This window comes from Strix aluco, chromosome 9 (genome assembly GCF_031877795.1).
Source record: "Strix aluco isolate bStrAlu1 chromosome 9, bStrAlu1.hap1, whole genome shotgun sequence".
Classification (NCBI taxonomy): Eukaryota; Metazoa; Chordata; class Aves; order Strigiformes; family Strigidae; genus Strix; species Strix aluco.
Window position 1 is genome coordinate 29,647,160 of NC_133939.1, and position 21,084 is coordinate 29,668,243.

At 38.0% G+C, this 21,084-nt stretch overlaps 1 protein-coding gene across 1 annotated transcript in view; it reads right to left on the reverse strand.

Moving 5' to 3' along the window:
• RSRC1 (arginine and serine rich coiled-coil 1) overlaps nucleotides 1-21,084 on the reverse strand; it is a 173,479-nt gene that overhangs the window by 65,756 nt on the left and 86,639 nt on the right. The window contains exon 6 of the mRNA XM_074833870.1: nucleotides 13,339-13,390. Coding sequence (XP_074689971.1) covers nucleotides 13,339-13,390 — 52 coding nt within the window. The remainder of the gene's footprint in view (nucleotides 1-13,338; nucleotides 13,391-21,084) is intronic.

Sequence of the window (21,084 nt, forward strand, 5' to 3'; positions counted from 1 at the left end):
TACTGTGCAGAAGAACAGAAGTAGGTTTTCAAAGTTTGTTAGTGAGAACTGGGGCTGTACTCAGGAGGAGCCATCACCAACGTCGTTACAGACACGACCTTCAGATCAGGAGATCTCAGTACGTGCCCAGGAGTGGTACGAGAGGAGGATTTCCTCCGATGACCAGTATGACGAGACGCAAATTCCAACAACCGAAAGACCATCTCTTGGTGGAGATGCCTTCGTGTTCCTTCTGCTCTGTGACAGAATGGACTGCACTGTACAGCACCAGTGTTAACTCCATCAAGATCTGGCTCTTAAACTTCAGGTATTTTGTGCAGTAGCAACGACAGAAACAGAAATATTCATCTTTGATTAAAAGTCTGACTTCTTCTGTGAGTATGTCCTTAAATACAAGGATAGCTAATTCTCTATCTGCAGTTCATGTACCTCCACTTTGCACGTAGCAATGCGTATTTCTGGACAACCATGAAGAGCTACCTCTCCCAGTTGTAAAATAACAGCACATAGGGCACTACTTACCAATTATACCTTCTAATCTCAATCTAGAGCCAAGAAGGAGATAACGATGATGTGGTCACACATGAGACCAAGTTCTGGGACACGGGCTTCATTCCCATTCCGTCACAGACTACCCGTGACTGTTGGCAAGTCATCGAAACCCCCTGAAACCATTGCTCGACCTCAAAAGGACACTGTGATCTAAAATCCATCGATAGATAAGGAGTATTTATCTATTAAATTATAGGTGCCTTGGAAATGCCTATCAGCTACAGCATGAGCAAGGCCTCCTATAATTACCTCCACACACAAAAACCTGCAGGAAGCACAATCACAACAGTGTCCCAGGACATTTTCTTTCTTTTCCATTTATTTTTCCCTTCAGCAAGCTGAGTGAGAGATTCTGGCACGCTTCACAGCTTCATATTAGACAGAGAGGCCCTGAACATTTAAACATGCAATTTGTGCCCACCAGCCCGAGCCAGTGCTGCTGAGCATATCGAGCACTTTAAAGCCCTTTTCTGGGCATTCATGCTATAAAATCCAGCCAAACTCTCCAGTTTCACTTGCAGAAAATCTAAACTGAAGGGTGGTAAACATCCAAAGATTTACAGGGTAGACTGTCATGACGTATTTTAGGGGCACACATTCTGGCTAATGCTTTAATGACCACAGACCAAAGCAGGCACCTCTACAGAGAAGATGGCGCGACAGATCGGGTAAAGTATGAGAAATAAATACTTTACTATCAATATTAAGACATAACATTTCCCAAAAGGCATGCTTAAACAGAAACTAGCCACACAACCACATATGGTTTCTGCAGCCAAAACAGTGTATAATTAAATTACTGGGGAAAGTTGCTAAATATGAATTGATATAAAACTCAAGCTAACTGAAAAATTGTCTTTGACTTAAGATCAATAGCAGGACTGAAAGATTCATCTGCACATAATTAGCACACATATTTGCATCAAAATCATGTATACCATATGCTACAATATTACTGAAAACCCATTAGTTATAATGTAAGCCTGAGATACTTTTGTTTCTTGGTAGCATTAAAAAAAAAAGTCTCAGATAAAAATCTGACAAAAAAATAGAAATTCTAAAAGCTTTACAATTATTTCTAAAGGCAATAAATGTTCATTAACTAATAAAGTTACTGTAAAGTCTACTTATAGCCTCTGTTTTACATTATGGCATCCCTACATTAGCAAGTACTCATTGGCTTCTTAAACTAGGAAAAAATATACATTCTACAAAAATGGCCCAAAGCCTTTCTTTTACATCTCTTGTAAGAACCTAAAAGAGGTTCATGAAGTCAATGGCTTTTAGACACCAATACAATAGTATTATAAGTTGCAGAAGTGAATTATTTTGTTTCAAACACATTTTACTCTCTACCCAAATTTGTGCAATTAAAATTCCATATTTTTTCAGTAATCATGAAAATGAAGTTGAATTAATTATTGATGTAATTATTGATTGATCAAGCGTTTACTTTGCTCACCAACTACAAAAACCAGCTGCACTTCAAAATCACATACTCTGTAAGGACAAGACCATTAATATGTTAAAAAAGTAATTACTTGGAGTAATGACTCTTTTTTTATATAGTTGTCACTTTGCATGTAGAAAGTTGTGGGGTTTTTTTTTTGTACTCCAATGAGATTATGTAGCTTTGCCCAACAAATTAGGAGCAAGTAATGTATGAAGAAATATATTTAATGTCCAGCTGTATAAGCACTTGTGCATGGCTATGAAGTTCATTGGTGTAGACCGTCCAGGTGAGTTCAAATATTTTCTGCATCTTTCTGAAACTCAGTCTTAAAATACCTGCAATTCTCATAAAACACACAATAAAAAAATTGGGCACCATAAATTTATGCCAATATACCTTTTCTTGATTTTTTTTTTTTTTAATCATTTCATTCTTCTATCGCTCAGTTTGTTCGAAAGTGCTCTTCCTGCTGATGTCATCAACTACGTGGTTTTTGACAGGGAAATCTGCTGAGTAGGAATCAGCAGTTGACCTAGAAACTGGGTTCTCTAACTCCATAATTAGATGTTTCCTAAATTAGCTAGTTTTCCAGAATAGGATACAATTTTTCATCTTCAAATATGTACCTACAGCAGAAGGATATACTGGGAAAACTTTGGAGACCTCACTCTAAACTGAGGATGTGCATCTGCCACAGTGATACTGAGCAGGTCAAAACAAATAAGTTCAGCATGTCACCAATCAAGAGTTGTGAACTGATCTGTAGAGCTCAAGGACAGGATTATAGGTGGAAGAATAAATGTTCAGATCCTTATGGAAAGGAGGAGCTCACTGAGAGCCCTGAAGTCTAGAGAAGATTACCCTTTTCTGGAGCTGTGGGACACTACACAAACTTTTACTGCACAACTCAAGATAGACAGGGCAGAAACCAGACTGCACTGCACAGCCTACTTGGATGATTTGGTAGACATTTCACAAGTGTCATTCCAGTTTATTTACCTTTGAAAGAACCGAGGAAAGATAACAAAATCACGGACTGGTACACCCTCACTACCGACCAAAATTCTCCCCAGGGTTCACAGTTTTGTAGACACTGAAAGAATCACCACCCTTCCTCTTCTTGCTGCGAGATCTCTTCTATGAATCCTTCAGCCATCAAATGTTTTATTAAGAAATAACCATAAAGCTTACTTATCAAAATAGAGACTGGGATCATTCATCAATTTTTTTTCAAACTGCAGTCTTTCATTAGTCTATATATTATGTGAATCATATTCTTGAAAATTAAATCTTCTATTCGTGTCTAGAGTCCTGAAATATAAGGAAAAAAATCAAGAATATTTTCTCTACAAAAGAACACCTGTATCTGTTGTGATCTTGCTAGTACGAAGCTGGGTAGAAAAATCTGAGAATGGGAAATTCAGGTATGTAAACATACTAAAGAGAATACAACACTCTTGGGAAAAGATGCAGCATTTTTTGATTCATTTTAGTAGATGAAACTGCGGTTTTATTTATAGTGATCCTGTAGAAGGAAGAGAATAAAAAGATACTCAGAAGACTTTTGGATTGCCTTAAGCACCTGATGCCCTCTTCAAAATCTGGATGCAACAGAGGTTCTTGACTGTCTATGACAAGTTGGATTTAAGATGGTGTTAACAAAAACTTCCAAGCAAAAATTTGTGACTATAACAACAAGATGTGAATATTTTTTTTGTTGAACAAGCTCTGAAGGAATTCCATGGTATCAATTATTTTTAGTAACTCCAGGGAAAAAAAAAAAAAAAAAAAAAAAAGAAATAATTCACTGTAGATCAAATCCTTGAAAACACATGTTCACTGTAGAAGAATACAATGCCCTATGAACTTCCTGTGTTAAGTTCTTTCTTAAGTTTCTGCTTGATGTTCTGGCAGAAAAGTATTTCTGAAGGACTTCAGTTTCACTTTTGGGGTTAACAGAGTGACACAAAGGAAGCAAAACAGGTAATGAAATCCACAGATGTGGTTTCTTCCATTTATCTCCAATAATGAACTGAGAGAAGCGGGGGAAATACTCAGACCTCCTACCAAAGTCTCTAAGTCTCAAAGTTCTCTAAGTGTTAGGAAAGGCTGACAAAATAAGACATTAGGCTGATGAACATAATTCAAATTTGGTACTTTGGGTACCAATAAACAGCACGTTCAGTGCCTCAGAGCAGTGGGAAAAGCATCACCCAGGTCAGATACAGCTGGATAAAAGCAATACTCAGTTGTTACTCAGTCATTCAAGGGTAGTAGTAAAAGTCCAAGAAACTTGATCGTTATCTCTTTGCGTCCTAACTGGTATGCATGAAAGGATCCTCATGCTTGCTTCCATGTCAATTAGAAAGGCTGCAAATGAAAGGAATCTATCTCATTGCATTTGTTTTTTGCAGTTCACAAATGCAAGACAGTACTGTTTCATGCACTTAGCTATTTCCTATATTATCACAGAATCATCACAGAATCATCTCGGTTGGAAAAGCCCTTGAAGATCCTCCAGTCCAACCATGAACCTCACCCTGACTGTTCCCAACTCCACCAGATCCCTCAGCGCTGGGTCAACCCGACTCTTCAACCCTTCCAGGGATGGGGACTCCCCCCCTGCCCTGGGCAGCCCATTCCAACGCCCAACAACCCCTTCTGCAAAGAAATACTTCCTAAGAGCCAGTCTGACCCTGCCCTGGCGCAGCTTGAGGCCATTCCCTCTTGTCCTGTCGCTTGTTCCTTGGGTCAAGAGACTCATCCCCCCTCTCTGCACCCTCCTTTCAGGGAGTTGTAGAGGGCCATGAGGTCTCCCCTCAGCCTCCTCTTCTCCAGACTAAACCCCCCCAGTTCCCTCAGGCACTCCCCATAAGACATGCTCCAGATTAACCACTGACAAATAACCTCTCTGCTTAGTACAAACCACATTTAACCAAACTGTTAGTCACTACTGCCAGCCCAAATCTTGATCAGTGCCAAACTACGCCTGTGCCTGTGGTTGCCCATCCCTGTACCAGCCAATTCTTAATGCTAACATGTGCTAAAGAAATAAAGAAATAAGAATAATGCTAAAGAAATAGATAATTATCTTAGCGTTCGAAAAAAAAAATATCAAGGGTATATTGCGATTGCTATGCCTCACGTGTACGTCTTCTGAACAACTGTTTTAGCTTTCCTCTGCCCACCTTCCTCTTCATTTCCCTCTCAAGTTCTCTGTCTCATTCTGAAGTTTTCTGTATCACTTACATGAGGAATACAGAGTCAAAACAGCAAAACCTTCCAGTCCTGACAAACCTCAGCCATAAAGTGAAGAGATAACACAGAAAGAGTACTGAAATGACAAAGGCATTAAGGAAGAAAAACAATAAATGGCAATTTGTTGGGGCTACAAGCAATTAGTGCTTGTAGCTGAAACCACAGCAGCAACGGGAATGACAGTTTCTCCCCAGATTTATTTTGGAAAACATGAAAAAATTTCAGGCCTCCTCAGGACAACCTTGCAAAGTGAGCTTTATGAAGTCCAACCTAAAACTTCTTTTAAACCACTTCCTTTTTTTTTGTTGTTTTTAATGTTTTAACGGGTTGTCCTCAGTATAAGAGCATGACACAAATTTAACCTGCAGTAATTACTACACGCTATTTTGTAGCCTGCAGTATAACAAAACCCAAGGTCCTGCTCCTGAAAGCCCTCTCAGAGTATGGGAGCAGGAGGTTCTCAACTATAAACGCTTGTTGGAAGCTGCAAAAGTGACCAAGTTCCCTGTGATGGGATGGGGACAAACTACTTAAAAGATGCAGTGATTTGACGCAGCTCTTCGCATCCTCTGCCCTGTGTGCTGGAGTCCTGGGAGGATGTCCTGGGGGCTGCTGCTGCAGGAGGGGTGCTCCAACATTGCACTTGACTGTGCCCACATACACGTGCTCAGGTCTTTCTTGTTCGGCAGCATTTTCATCAGGAATGGATACTTACCTGTTCAAATTCTCCTTAGCTTGGAGTTCAAAAAACATGTATAAGGACACAGACCTGCTCAAGCAGGGCCAGAGGAGGCCACGAAGATGCTCAGGGGCTGGAGCACCTCCCTTGTGAGGACAGGCTGAGAGAGTTGGGGGGGTTCAGCTGGAGAAGAGAAGGCTCCGGGGAGACCTTAGAGCGGCCTCCCAGGACTGAAAGGGGCTACAGGAAAGGGGGGAGGGACTCTTGGTCAGGGGAGTAGGGATAGGATGAGGAGTAACGGTTTTAAACTGACAGAGGGGAGATTTAGATGAGATCTAAGGAAGAAATTCTCCCCTGTGAGGGTGGTGAAGCCTTGGAACAGAGAAGCTGTGGCTGGCCCCTCCCTGGAAGGGTTCAAGGCCAGGTTGGACGGGGCTTTGGGCAACCTGGGCTAGTGGAAGGTGTCCCTGCCCGGAGCAGGGGGTTGGGACTGGATTGCCTGTAAGGTCCCTTCTAGCCCAAACCATTCTGTGATATGATTCTATAAAGGCTGCACAACGCACATTTAAAAACATTTGTAGCACCTACATCCATGTTTGTCACATAGAAAAAAGGCAATTCAGTAAGATAACTTTGCTCACAAATTGAGATTTTTATATAAATAGAAGTAAAATTCAATTATCCAAAGTATCAATAGACACTACTCAAAACAACTGTGTGAAATTGATAGAAGTAAGAATTTTATACTAAATCAAACTGAGCATACCCACATAGTAATGATATTAATCTCTTTTTCAATATTCAGCAACTTTAGACTTGTTATAAGTTAATATTCGTACAATTTCTGGGAAAAGCATTCTGTTAAAATCTACTTTTAAATTTCCATGAAACAGGTAAAATATTTTTTATGTCATCCTTTGTGCATATATACCAACACATATTAACCATCCTTTTAAAATTTGCATAATTAGAAATTCAAACTAAGGCTATCAAGTTTTCAGTGAAAAGAACAAAAATAGCAAAATTGAAAGTAAGAAAACCATAATCAACATGAGAAATCCATAAACATTTTATACATTTGGCATTTAACAATAAGCATCAATAAAAGGAAATTTTTCATACTTGTTGCCACCTGCCTGCCTTACTACTTTGCATAGCTAGAAAAGAGCAAAATAGAGGCCATCCTATTTAACTAAACAGTTTTTATTAAAGTAAAAGAAAAGCAAGAATCTATAAAGTAGCAAGTGATCCTATTAGTTCCACCAGACTAAAATCATACAGTCTACGTATGTGGTCCTTTCAGCCACATCTGTTATGAGCCATTTTGATACCAGAAAGTGGAGAATATTTGACTATTTATTTATCAGGCACTGAGTGCAAATTAGGATTTTTCTCCTTAATACCATGTGTTATAATGGGTAGATCTTTAAAAAATGCAGTAAGTATTATAAAACATTTGCATTTTTACAACAGCTAGGGCCAAAATACTTGCTATATTCAATGATCTTCTCTTTAAGGAGTATGTAAAATGTAATAAAGATGCATGGTACAAAATTAAAGAGAGCAATCTGATTGTATAATTCAAAGATAATGAGTTAAATATCCAATATCCAGAATTGCTGCCAAACAGATCTGATAAATGTTAAATGCTTATGATTTGTATTCATCAACTTTTACCGCATATTGCTAATGCCATATTAGTGTCTCAGTTCAGAAGTTGCCTTTAAATAAACTCTGTCAGGAATTCTTTGCACAAAAATGCTCTATTCTTGAATGCTCTTTCAGCGATAGATTGAAATGCAGATTCCAAAAATAGATCAGTCACTTATTTCAACTCTAGACCTTTGAAAATCCGGATCAATTGCCTTTTGTCATCGTCTTTATATGGGGAGTAAGAAATTTCTGCTTATCACCATAGAAAAACTTCCAGGCTACTTTGGTAAAGGCAGCAATATTGATAGTTTGAAAGGTCCGCATGCTATTTGATATCAATACATTTATATTTTGGAATATTCATCCGTATTTTAATCTTTATGAGAAAACACGGGTGCGATACAACCATTTATGGCACAAATTACCTAGCTGTCAAGTTTTGAGGTTTTCTGCTAAGCTTATGGGTTTTAGCAAGGCAGGATTCGAAGCAGGGCAAACTTTTTTCCTTAAAATTAGCGATACGAGCAAGCAAACGTTTAACACAAAACCCCAGCTCAAATCTTCTGTGCTTCTCCGTCCCGCGGTAATGAAGTCTGGGAAAGAAATCACAGACACCCAAGTGGTTTGGCAACTGTAAGTGACAGAAGCTCAGCTAAATCCTCTGTTTACACTGGGGATTAGCCGGGTAGATTGTGCGCCGCAAACTGAGCTGTCGATGGTCAAGGGAACCTGCTCCCTGTCAGCCCGTGGGGCAGCGGCACAAAGCCCCGGCCTGGTAGGAAGTGACCCATAAACGTATCCCTACGAAGGATTTATACAAAGCCAGTCTGCCTCATAGAAACTCCATATGACCATTAACTGGCCTGCAAGGCCTGCCAGGAGGCCTAATTACAGGTCTACAGAGCCCAATAACAAAAGCTGAAGAGCTTTAGCCTAGGGATGATCTGCTTTATACTGACTTGAGAGAGTCCATATAGAGTGACAAAAAGAAAGAGGTTTAGCTTTAAAATTCTCCCAAGAGACAAAGCATTGTAGCTAAGTCTGGAAGGCCCACATGCAACATACTTCAGATAGGCTTAAACATACCACCCTCTCAAAATTAACATTCAACTATTGCCTGCTTAACATCTGCTCAAACATGGCAAGTTGCTGTGATATTGTTAGAGGGTGCTAAAAAGGCTTTCTCATATCTCAATATTAAGAAGGGTAAATAAATAAAGTCATGCAAATATAAATTTATAGCTGAGGCCAACAACTTCTACTGAATGGCAGCTTTTACAAATCAAAAATCAGCTGCCTTAAAAATTAAAGTGGAGTGCTTCAGGATCTTCAAGTATTGCCCTGCTTAATAAGAACAAAGATGCTGACATTAATCTACATCAACAAAGAAAAAAATTATTTAACAATGTGCATAGCAAAGTCACATGAACGTAGGACTTGGAGACAAAACTTCTTGACAGCACTACATTGCCTAAATATAAAAATGGCCATCTTCCCCTCGTTCCCTCATAAATACAGGTGAGTATTTTTTATTTTATCAGCTCTTCCACAACAAGAGACCAGAAGTCACAATTCCCACCCCCAAACAAAAAAAAAAAAATACAATTTAAAAGAGTCTGGTTTACTATTTGCTGTCTTTTTTCTTTCAGAGAAATCAGTTGTTATTTCCTAAATTAATATTTAAGTTAGATTCTAAAAGCAGATTTTCCCAAGATACTAAATATCTACAACTCCTGCTGAGGCTGATCAGCTGGCCATTGGACCTACCTTCCCTAAAATCAAGCATCTCCGGTGATGAAGAAAGCAGGGAAGAGCAAAGGGAACACAGTAACGTATAATTAACTTTTTTAAACTATGGCCCTTGTACTAGAACAGGACTTGGAAAAGTTGACATACTGAAAGCACTTTCAAACCTATATCCTGTAAATCCATAACATTATTGGTGTAATTCAATAGACCACTGTCTCTTCCTTAAAAACCTACAGGAATAAAGACACGTAATTTCCATGTCAATAGGTTGATGTGAAGAAAAAAAAAAAAAAAGATACACACAAACATCTGCAGGTTAAGACAATTCTAACATGTAAATATTTCACTGAAAGACCAGAAGAAGAATAAAGCAAAACAAGGACTATCTAAACCTTTTTGTGTCTAAATTCTTTTGGAAATTACACCCCTTATAAAGTGCCTCTTGCCTGTAGCTAATGCCATTGTCTGTGGTACTTGGTACGAAAGCAGGGTTAGCTGTTTTACTAGCCCAACACACAGGAACAGAGTGTGACCAGCTTTTGGACTGACATTTCTATGCTTGGAGAAAGGTTGGGAATTCCTGTTTTTAAATTGAACAAAATATCCTCAGACATTCCGTGCTCTGATAAAGCAACAGCCTGAATGCCTACTCTTAAAAAACATGCATGTACATGGCATACAAATATGTATTTGTTCCTGTGCCCAATTTGAAGAAAGCACCTGAACTTAAGCCCTGACATCAAACAGTTTTCCCTCAACCCTCTACAAGTTCCAGGTACTGAGAAGTTTCAATGAGACAGTTATGAATGATAAAAAATTGCTCCTGAAGAGGTGCAGGCAGCACGACCCTTCATACTCAGAGGCGGCTGAGGGGAGCGCTGGCAGTCAGCCTGCCACCACGCCTTATCTATGTTTAATTAGTCAGTGTAAATCATTAAAGATACATTCTAATACCATTTCCAGCCTAGACAAGCATGATAAAAATTAACTTCTCCAGTGCAGCAGGGACTTGTTGCAAAGTTGTAGCGTTACTTACAGGCAATTTCTTTTCTCAAAATGAACGTCCAGTAGCACACACATTCCATTTTTCCATGTGTACACAACAAATTTACATCCCAATCTCTCTTCCTTTTTTCAGTACAGTGCTTTAATCTACAGTAGCAGCACTGACAAAGGATACATCAGAATTTACACCATTCGATGAGGGTAAACAAAAGGAAAATTTAGATAGTAAAATAAAGAAATTAAATTTAAAATATCATGAGTCTGTGGCAAGTAGCAGACCATAAACTCAAGCAGCGGATAAATATGCTGCTGGGAAAGGCCATAAGCAAACTTCAAAACCCACCACCAGCTTGAATTTAAAGCCAGACTGCTCTTACAAAAAGCACTAGTATTTTGTAGACAAACTAGCTTCAGTGTATGCACATTAACAGTACCCCTTACACAGTCAGGTACCACTTGCTGTATCTGTGTTACACTTATCCAAAGGCATTTTCTGTGTATTAAGAACCAAAAAGTCTCCTAAGTAAGAACAGTTAATTTTCTCTAGGTTAATTCTTTCAAGGTATAGTAAGATATGGAAATCTTCAGAATGAAATGAGCAAATATATTCGAATACAAACAATATAAGAAAAATGTTAGATTTTTGGTGGGAGATGAGATATTAATGACATGGAAATGGCAGGGAAAGGAGAATGGAAATGCCAACATAGCAGCATGTCAGTAGAGATGAACAACCAAGGGACCTTCCCAAACACCTCTCCAACAATTGTTATTCATTTTAAGCCATTGCAGAAGGTAAGACTGTTTTGTTTGTTCAAACCATAGAGGAGTACAGTGTCATCAACAGCCATTAAAATAGAGAGCATACATTTTGAATAAAGCACAGCTTTCTCCCCCACTTAGTGGGATTGGAGCGATCCCTATAACGTGCACAGCCAGATATTCTACAACTTAATTTCCAGGTTTGGGATAGATCCTGTATTGAGCACTACATACACAAACAACAGCTTTGTTCATCATTACTAAAGTACAGATTTAAATTTACATTCCATTCAATTAAACCATGCAGCGTCACGCTACAACAGCGCCAGCAATTAACCTACTGATTGTGAACTCCTTGAAAAGCTGCTCAGTAACAGTCTAACATAAGTTTAAAAAAATAAAAAGAAATCTGAAGGTGAAAAAAGTGCTGATTTTACGATGAGTAAACACACAAAAAGATATTGCAACAACATTATTAACATTTCCAACGCTCCTCTCACACCAATTTAATAAAAATTCAATTTAATTGACTGAATGCAGGACTGGGGGAAGAAGGTGGGGGAATGATCTCATAAATATCTGAGATTACCAAGACTTAAATAAAGCCAGGAAAGAACTTCTTTCTGTATTTTGGATGGTACGAGAAACAAACAGATTAACTCTCTGGAGTTATTTATGAACAGCTTGCAGCTCCAATCTAAGTGTCAGACTTCAATCGTGAATATTTAATTTTAACAATGTCATAGGCCTTTTATATGGTTTTGGAAAGTTTTGGGACCCAGGTCATGATGATATACAATCCAGAGATACCTTTTATACACTTCCCAGGTGTTAAATTTAAAAATGAGGTGTGATAGATGTGTGTAGTATAGACAAATTGTGCTTTTTTAGGTCAGTGCTGTCACATCTATTTTATAATTATATGCTTCAAAGCTTTATTAAAAGTTACGGAGAACAATGAACGCATTTGAAGCTATACAGTACAAAAAGCTAGATGCGTTTTTTTGAAAAAAAAATATCAGCAATGTGAAAAGATGGGTATTCCTTAAAACAGAGGGTTTTCATAAGGGGAAAAAAATAAAAAACGGTATTTCTTGGAAATTGCTGTTTATAAGTTAAAAATACATATGTGAGAGATGAAAGCTGAACTAAAGACAAATACGTATTTATTGCAATGCATACGAAATACTGAAAGCTTTCCTTTTTGCATGACAAACTGACAGAGTTTTAATGAGAAAATTAAAATAAGATATAGAAATTAATTAGGATTATAAACCTCAACACAGACTACCACTTTAGAGCATTAAATCATTATTTTAATAATCTGAAGACAAACGCAAGTACCTAAAGAACATCCAGTAACATTATATGAAAGGATCACTATTCAATTATAAATTTATTCTAATCACCACAACCCTACTACCGTGTAAGGTCCTTGAGTAATGTTTTCAGAATCACAGTGTAAGTGCACCAAAACAGAAGCAGCTCTTGCAAACAACCCTTTGGAGCCTGGCTGAGGGGAGGGGACAAACCTCTGCACCAAACCCAGCGAAAAGCATGTTGACTTTGATACAACACTGGCAAAAAAGGCACGAGAAGAGGAATGATCTTCTCATCTTTGGTACAACAGGACAACAGTTTCTTCAAAGTTTTAGACCTTCCATCAGACTACAGGATTTCTCCAATTTTTATTTAAATTAAATACGGTTAATTAACCCAAAATTAAAGAGTTACAAAGATATGCCTCTTGTTTTCCTTCTTAAGAGTGCTAGACTAAAGAGGAATGTTTCTCTCTGTAGAGAACAATTATGTAGATCAGCCTCCTGATCTGAGCCTTTTGGAAAGCTTGCTAAATATTTCAGCTACCACTTCAAATAAATAAATATATACGTGCACTAATTCAGTTCAGTGCTAAAAAATAAAGAAACAAAACCAAATTTTTGACAGCACAGAATAAAGTCTCAGTAGCAGCAAGAGGACAAACACATGAAGTCTGAGTGCTGGTTCTCAACAGTAAACAAAAATTACTTATTTTTATCTCCTTAAAGGGATTTACTAAGTGCCAGTGATGATGGACACCAGTTTCATCTTAACCAGAAATTGAAGTGAGCTATGGAGAAAGGGACTCAGCATTTGTCAGACAGAAAAGAATAAAATTACTATCTGATATTACAGAAGTCAAATACATTTTGAAGAATATAATTTTACTTATAATAGCAACACTTACCAGCTGCCTCAAGCACCAGCTGTAATCTAGCTTTGGCCTGTTCAGCAGGAGTCTGAAAAGAGAGGATTTATAAATCTTCATAACTGTTTACACATTCGACATTCAAGGTCACCCGTTAGCGACTACGGCACTGCCATTGCCAACGGGAGCTCTACACGCCGTCCAAAGAAACTTCCAGACTGAAATGGGTACTGTCATATTTGAGTTCGAAACTAGCAGGTAAATGTTCAGAATTTGGATTAGGTAGCGCTGTGACACCCTGACCAACCTGAGCACCCAGCTGAAGCCACCTCCAGCTCCTTTCTCAGTCCCCCAAAACCAAATCCTCCCCAGCTCCTTGGTGACCTCGTTACACAAAAATACATGGCTACATAAGCATGCTCAAAATCTGGTTTTAATATGATTAATATGGCAAGTTTTTCACACTTCTGTTATCTGTTTTGATTTTTTTTTTCCTCTCCTTAAGGTATTTCTTCACATCTGTTGGGTTGAGGAACATATTGTTGGCTGTGTACCCACTATGCTAATTATTCCAAGTGATGTTTTACTGTGTCCAATGTGCTTGCCATCCCTCTAATTTTGAAGCCACTCAAACGTTTTCACAGTTAAATTTATACACAAACCACATTTGTCACGGAGTTCAGAAGTTGATTATTTCTGTAACCATCTGAAAAGTTTGGGAGGCTTCTGCTCTGCACTAAAAACAAAACATGATGGAAATTTTTGGTGTCATTGTTCAGCTTTCCAACTCTTCTAGGCAGATATTGCTACTAGAATGTTTTTTCTGATAACCAGCCTAAGTTTGCCCGCTTCCAGTTTCACCCCATTAGCCATACAAATATTAATCAAGGTAATCAGGCAAAGCTCTTCACTATGACTGTCCCAGATGATGATGCTCTGTAGGGCAAGAGAGTTAGCTTTTCTCAAAATCTCTTTCAACCAAAGACATCTCTGATTCCATTGTGCTCAAATGAAGACTTTTACAGCAGGATTGGTGTCATATCACTATAAAACATAATCTGTTTAGAATGGCCTCCTGTTACCAATTTATAAAAAAATCCACTTTCTGCTTTTTAGGGGCTTATTTCTTTTTAATTATTTATTAATCCTTTGTTTTAAATTATGTCTACACCTATTAAGAGGCTAACTGATGACAAAGAACAATTCAATTTCTACAAGAATTTACAGACTGTTCCTTTCATTAGCATGCAATATGAAAGACGTTACATCAATCCACAGATTGAGAAAGGAAATTTAAATGAAGATCCACATTTTAGTTGTACAGAGGTCTAATATTTTTAGTTTAGAATTTTGTTAGCTCTTTGCACAAATCCAAAATTATTGGGCAAAATTTATTATTATAACAACTATACCAATGTTACCATCAGAGTTGACCACTAATCTTGGTGGCAGCAAGAAAAATCTTGAAGTTTATAGTAAAAATATCTTCAAATTTCTTCCTCTTGCAATGAACTGATTATTACAATATGTTTTGGCATATTAAATACATCACTAGAAGAAAGAAAGGAGAGGAAGAAAAAGATCTGCTTTCCATCCAGAACAAACTCGCCCAACTTACTAAGTTTCAGAAAAGCTGTACTTGGGTTTGCGGTTTTTCCATTCCTATGACAACTTTAGATTTAAAAAAAAAAAATAAAATCACCAGGGTTACTTTAGTATGGCAAAATATTGCAGTACCGTTTAGCAGAAAAGAAAAAGTGTTTGGTGTAAAATATGACCTGCGTCTTCACATGAACCGTCCAAGTCTTTGTGCAACCCCACCCATCAGGTGGGTTCAGGCACCCAGTAACACTCACAGTACATTAAACCAGTTTCCTACGTGTCTTTTGTCCGTTCTGTAACAAAGCGTTTGATGAACTTAACGGATCCCCCGCCCCGTCAGGGCCGCAGTGCGGCTCCACAGCCTGAACGGCATGAGCATCCTCCCAGGCTGCGACTTCCACGGGCTGCCCAACGCAGGAAACACCACGAGTTGATGCATTTCTAAAGCAGCTTTTTTCGGTAAGACTCAAGTGTGTCTCAAACACTATGTGTCTGGTTGCATTAAGAAATACAATTTTCTAGTCTTACAGCAGTTAGCCTCTTAGCTATTTAACAAAAATACCTGGATCTCTCAAAGAAAAGCATCTCTTCTTTTTGGCCATGGAACGGTCTGTTTAGCACTACAGACTAGAGAAAGAGATGTTCCACTAACAGTTATTAGCATATTCAAAGCCCACAGTGGCAACATCTAGCACTACCACACTAACAATAATTCCCTGGAAGAGCAAATGTTAAACCAGGCTCCAGACGGAGGAGAAGGGAGAACGGTGAGCAGCGGTAGAAGTGACACCTCCCAGCACTAAAAATAAAGCCCCACCAATACTGCCACAACTGCTCTCCCTGCTCTGAAATGCTCCACACAGCTCAAAATGCCTTTCCCCACTCCTCTCACGTGGGTATGAACATGTCTTGTAAGGTAGGCTAGACAAAATTCTTCTACTCAGCAATAACCCATTGGAAGCCGCAGACACATTTGCTTACTCCGTTGCTTCCCGGACGCTGGTATACCCACAGGAGAACTTGGCATAGATGCCTTTGTATTATCAATCGATATGTCCTAAACAACAACTGGATGAAGGGTTCTCAAAGGTTACTAGCTTGGCTCCAGAAAGCATTTGTCCAACTGGTGGATGAGGCCAATGCTCTGAGGAAACGGCCAAATTCATCTGAAAGTCACAATTAGACCCCCCAAACAAGCTATGTGTGAGAACGACCAACTACTGGATGTTAGTATTGATTTAGGAGATCATTAAGTGACAAAATTCAGAAAAACCCTCAGGAAACTTAAAAATGGTGAAACGATTGGTGTAGAAAACATTATCAGAGCAATGTTGAGCACAAGTCGCAAAATAAACCCTCATATTTCCTTACAGTCTTAAGCATAACACAGAAGGAAAGGAATTCGAAACAGTAAAGAAAAACAGTGCCAAGTATTTATAGTACCAGCTGATGAAGGTGACCACTAACTGTAAAAGCAGGAAAGGAAATCCCTGACAGGCACATCGCAAAACGACTCGAGCTGTGTCAAGCATCCCTAGTGACAAGTTTTACATATGTCAAAAAGTGTCAGGTAACCCACTGAAATTATGCTTTAAAAAACTGTGGCACTCTATAGGATACCATAAAATAGAAATATCCATGTGATTAATAATTGTTATTAATATCTCAAGCAAAAATGTGATTATATGCATTCAATTTTTAACGAAAGCTTTTTTAGGAAGATGTGGCATATCCTTAACTTGCATTTCTTTGCAGAATGTCTACTGCATTACATCACTACTGTTTTCATAAATAGTATATTTTTTAATAAAACTGCACTAAACCCAGTGTCTCATAACTTTAAATTTGGTGCCTACTATGTAAAAAAAAAAACAAACACACAAGTTGCTCCCTGTAGCTCCTAGTGGCAAATAAGTGACGTGCTTAACAGGCAGCTTCAGACACGGCATCAGTGTCATGTTTTGGTTTCAAAATATTCAATTGCAAGAGAGATTCAGCTTTTAAATTTTACCAAACTAATTAAGAGGTTTGAAACAAACACTTCAATTCAGCTACTAGCTTTTATTTTTAAAAAATTCCCTGCTAGTTGTGACGCATGATAAACATTTTTGATTGAGAAAACAACATTAAAGTGAAAATACACTTGAGAACATTGGGGAAAAAATTTGAGAAACATGAAGTTTAAAAAGAGTCCAAACTTCTGTTTGAACTAATGATGTGAATATTGTGAAGTAGCGCATGTGGCTCTTGTCAGTATTGGAAAACATCATGTTATCAACAGATTCAAGCAGTTAATGATGCTGCAGTACTTTGAGTTGCAACACTCTCTTACCTAATTTATATGAACATGGAATTTTCATATAGAATATGACACTGCTGTTTATTGTCTGTGCTAAAACTGGACATGTTCAATTCCTCCTGTTCATCACTAATGACATTGGTTGGGTATAATTTAACTACAGGACTTTACTCTCTTATAACATCTCTATAAAAGCCTAACAAACCTTGGTGTGATACTGATCAATTTTTTTTTAATTTTTTTAATTTTTTTTACACAAATGTTTTCTCTTTGAATTTGATAAAGACAAAAATAGCAGTCCCAAGCCCTCTGCCAGCACAGATGAGTGGCAGCCCCGAAGTGCCATGTTTCCCACAGCAAACATGATCCCATTCCTTAGCTGTCTGAGATACATGTGCAGTCTGAAATTATAATTCAATGTTCTACTTGCAGAGAGGACGTAGGATATCAAATTTGTCTAACAAAAATAGTTGAGTTCGTAATTTAAAAAGATTTTTCCACTTACTGATAAAACCAGAATTTCCTGCAAGGCATTATATTACATTAGAAAACTACGAAGCTATAGATCTCCAACCTTTGCAAGCTGGTTTGTTTATACCAGTTGAAACTTCTCCCCCTGCCCCTGAAGAAAAGGTTTGTGTCCAGGTTTCTTCCTGAGGACAACTCATGGCCTCACAGCCAAATGCCATTGCAACAGCGGCAATACAGTATGTTCCTGCTCATATTTTGGGGGTGGTATTAGCACAACCACACACTGCGATTAAAAATAGAACATAGACTGTAGTTGTGGCAAACACAGATTTCCTCAGCAAGATGTCATTTCCCCAGGTTCAAATTGCTCTTGATGCAAATGTATACAGAAAAATTCCAGTTTAAAAAACAAAATCAAAACAATACCCAAAGGACTCAGCACAACACTAATTAAGTAACCTTACATGATTTTGAAAGCTCAAATCCATCTTCCCATTTTAACTCCAGCCTATCATCAGTTTCCTGGGGACATTTATCTAGCCTTTCCCAACGCCTGATGAGCTCAAAAAAAGGTTAAGAAAAAGTCTAACAAGAAAAAGAAAGAACAAAACATAAGTTTCCTCATTGTCTGAAGAGACGGCTATCCAAAACTACTGGGAATACTTCCAAAGTAGGTCAGAAACCTAAAGCAAACATCGTTTACAATGAATTCCAGAAAAAGAAAAGTTGGCAAAGCTGAGAATATAAGAGAATTCCCCAGCATTACTGCAACCACGAGTTTTCTAGAGGCTTTATCAAGTGATTCTGTTTGTACATTCTTCTCAGGCTTGCTTTTCACTCACAACCAGAGGAATTGTAATGAAAAAAAAATAAAAATAATATTGAAGCTAACCAACTCTTCCCGCAATTCAGGAAATGCCTGGAAATGCAGTCTTCCTACCTGCAAACCCTTACTAGTTGCCGACTCCAGATTGCAGGTGGGAGGCAGCCACACACGTCACGGTGGGAAGGGGCAGGAGGCAGCACCCACGTCAGGCTGGCAGAGCCACAAAGAACTGCCCCAGGGAGGACTTTGGGCTGGCAGGTTCGGGGCTTGGTGGCCTGAAGTTATAAGCAGAGACTGAGGTCCAGTGAACAAAGTATAAGATGAGGTTGGGGTGAAGAGAATTGTTTAGCGGGGATAAAGAGAGCAGCTCTGCTATGTAAGGGATGGAGTTCATACAGATAAGGGAGAGGCTCCGTTCGGGGCAGAAGGAAAAACAAAAAGTTAATAGACTGTCTATAAACAACTGAAAAAACAACCAAATCTCACGAGTCTATTCAATCTCCTCAAATACACTGATACAGTAGCTTGGAAAGAGCTGATGTTTGTGTGGAAGTGCCAGAAGCTTCTAATTAAATTCCTGCATAAGAAAAGAAGCAAACGAGGCACAAAATAACCAAAGACCACCTCTCAGAGGTATCAGTAACTGCTACCTGTTGATATTAAAATGGAGACTGGTTTTACAGCTGCAGTAGGGATCCGGGAAAGATGTTGAATGATGGCATTCCATCAAATGGGTGGCTAAATACAATAGTTAGGGGTACAGGAGACTGACAGGCTTAACCAGATGAAGTGATAATAGCAGCACAGAACAGGATAAAATGTAATGCTGATAAATACAGAGTAATGCACACGGGGGAGAACTTCTTATCTACCTTCTGCATTCTCAAACAACAGTATCAATTCAAGTAAAACCAGTTTAGCATCATTGTGGACAGCTAAAAGCAGACCTCAATGCACATCAGTAATGAGAAAAGACAAGGAAGAAATGACAAAAATTAAACAAAACCAATAAATGTATAATTTCATTTTAATATATTCTGTAAATCAGTGGCCTGCCTTCACCTGAAATATTATACATCCCAATTCTAGTAAATCTATCTCAACAGGAAAAGAGCAAAGAACTCTAACCCCAGCTATCTTTTAAACGGAGTTTGATCAAATGATAGAAAAGATTATGTGACATGTTTGTTTAGCATAGGAATGGTGGGATTCTTTTTCAGTCACTTATTCCTCATTAGATGATTAAAAAAAAATTCCAAAGAAACTGAAAATAAAGAACTTATTTGTATTAGAGAATGCCTCACAGGAGCATACAATATTAAAAAAAATATAAAATAAAAAGAGAGGAGACTGAGAACTTGTAATCGTCACCTTTTTCTTACACGAGCCAGAGCAAACAGGATGAATTTGAGAGTTGCAAATTCGAAACTGACAGAGGAACATTTTTTCACATTAACCACAAAAAAAAAAAAATCCCAGAGAATAATTCATGATATGAATTAATAACATAAAAACATAATAAGCATATCAGGCACTATTCGAATTAAACCTCTACATTTTCAGACATAAATCAGCTTAAATGATTGGATGTTAAAATGTTATTTATGTCTAAGTCAGTGTTTCTTCTCTGATACAATCAATCAGTAATATACTCAGATATAGGCTATGGTAGGACCAGTGTCCTGACCTAATACAGATTTACCTGTTCCAAAAAAAATTGAACGTTTGAGAAACTGGGGAAATGTATAAATTGGGAAAATGTACCCAGTGAGAGATGGTACTGATTCCGTTCACTTTACAAACAAGATTTTTCCCAGTTTGCTTCTTGCCCAGAACTATCTTTGTTATATACAACGGAGAAAGGAAATTTGGTTTTACTACTATCCAGCTGATATATGAGCTGTATAGAAGTGTTCGGCAGCTAAAAATAAAACACACAAAAATTATATTATATTGACATAGAGTTTTACACTACTACTACTACGGAGGATGAAATTGGGGAAAGAAAAGGGAAAAAAAAATATCTGAGGAATTGTCAGACTGTTTACAGTCTCCAAGAAGCACAGTAGACAACTACAGATACTAAGAAGAAATGGGTTTTTTATTGCAAAATCCCTGGTATTTTCTTACATTAGATAAATAGCCTGAACAGGAACAGAAAACATTTGAAGCTCAAGAAATAGTTCATACTCCATTTCCTGAGAATTTTATACTTTTTATGGACCTCCCATCAACACATACTAGCTACAGTTTAATGCAAATTACTACAATGTTCCATTACAGCACTGAAATAGAATGGAGCATAACAAAAATTTTGATCTTAAATGTTGTCAGACCTATACAATTATCAAAGCAGGATACACATGAATTACAAGTGGAGAAAAATCATGTAAAGCATGGAATAATAGCGGTATCTGTCCATCAAACATACAGATGCTTTTGGCATTTCCATAAAAAAATAAAAAGAGAAGCCAGCATCAGCAACATACTAACTAGGAAAGGGCAATCATTATCCAAAAAAATAGAAGAGAAGCCAGAAAAGCCATTTTTCCCTTTAATGTATGTAAAGGCCACAGGAAGAATATGA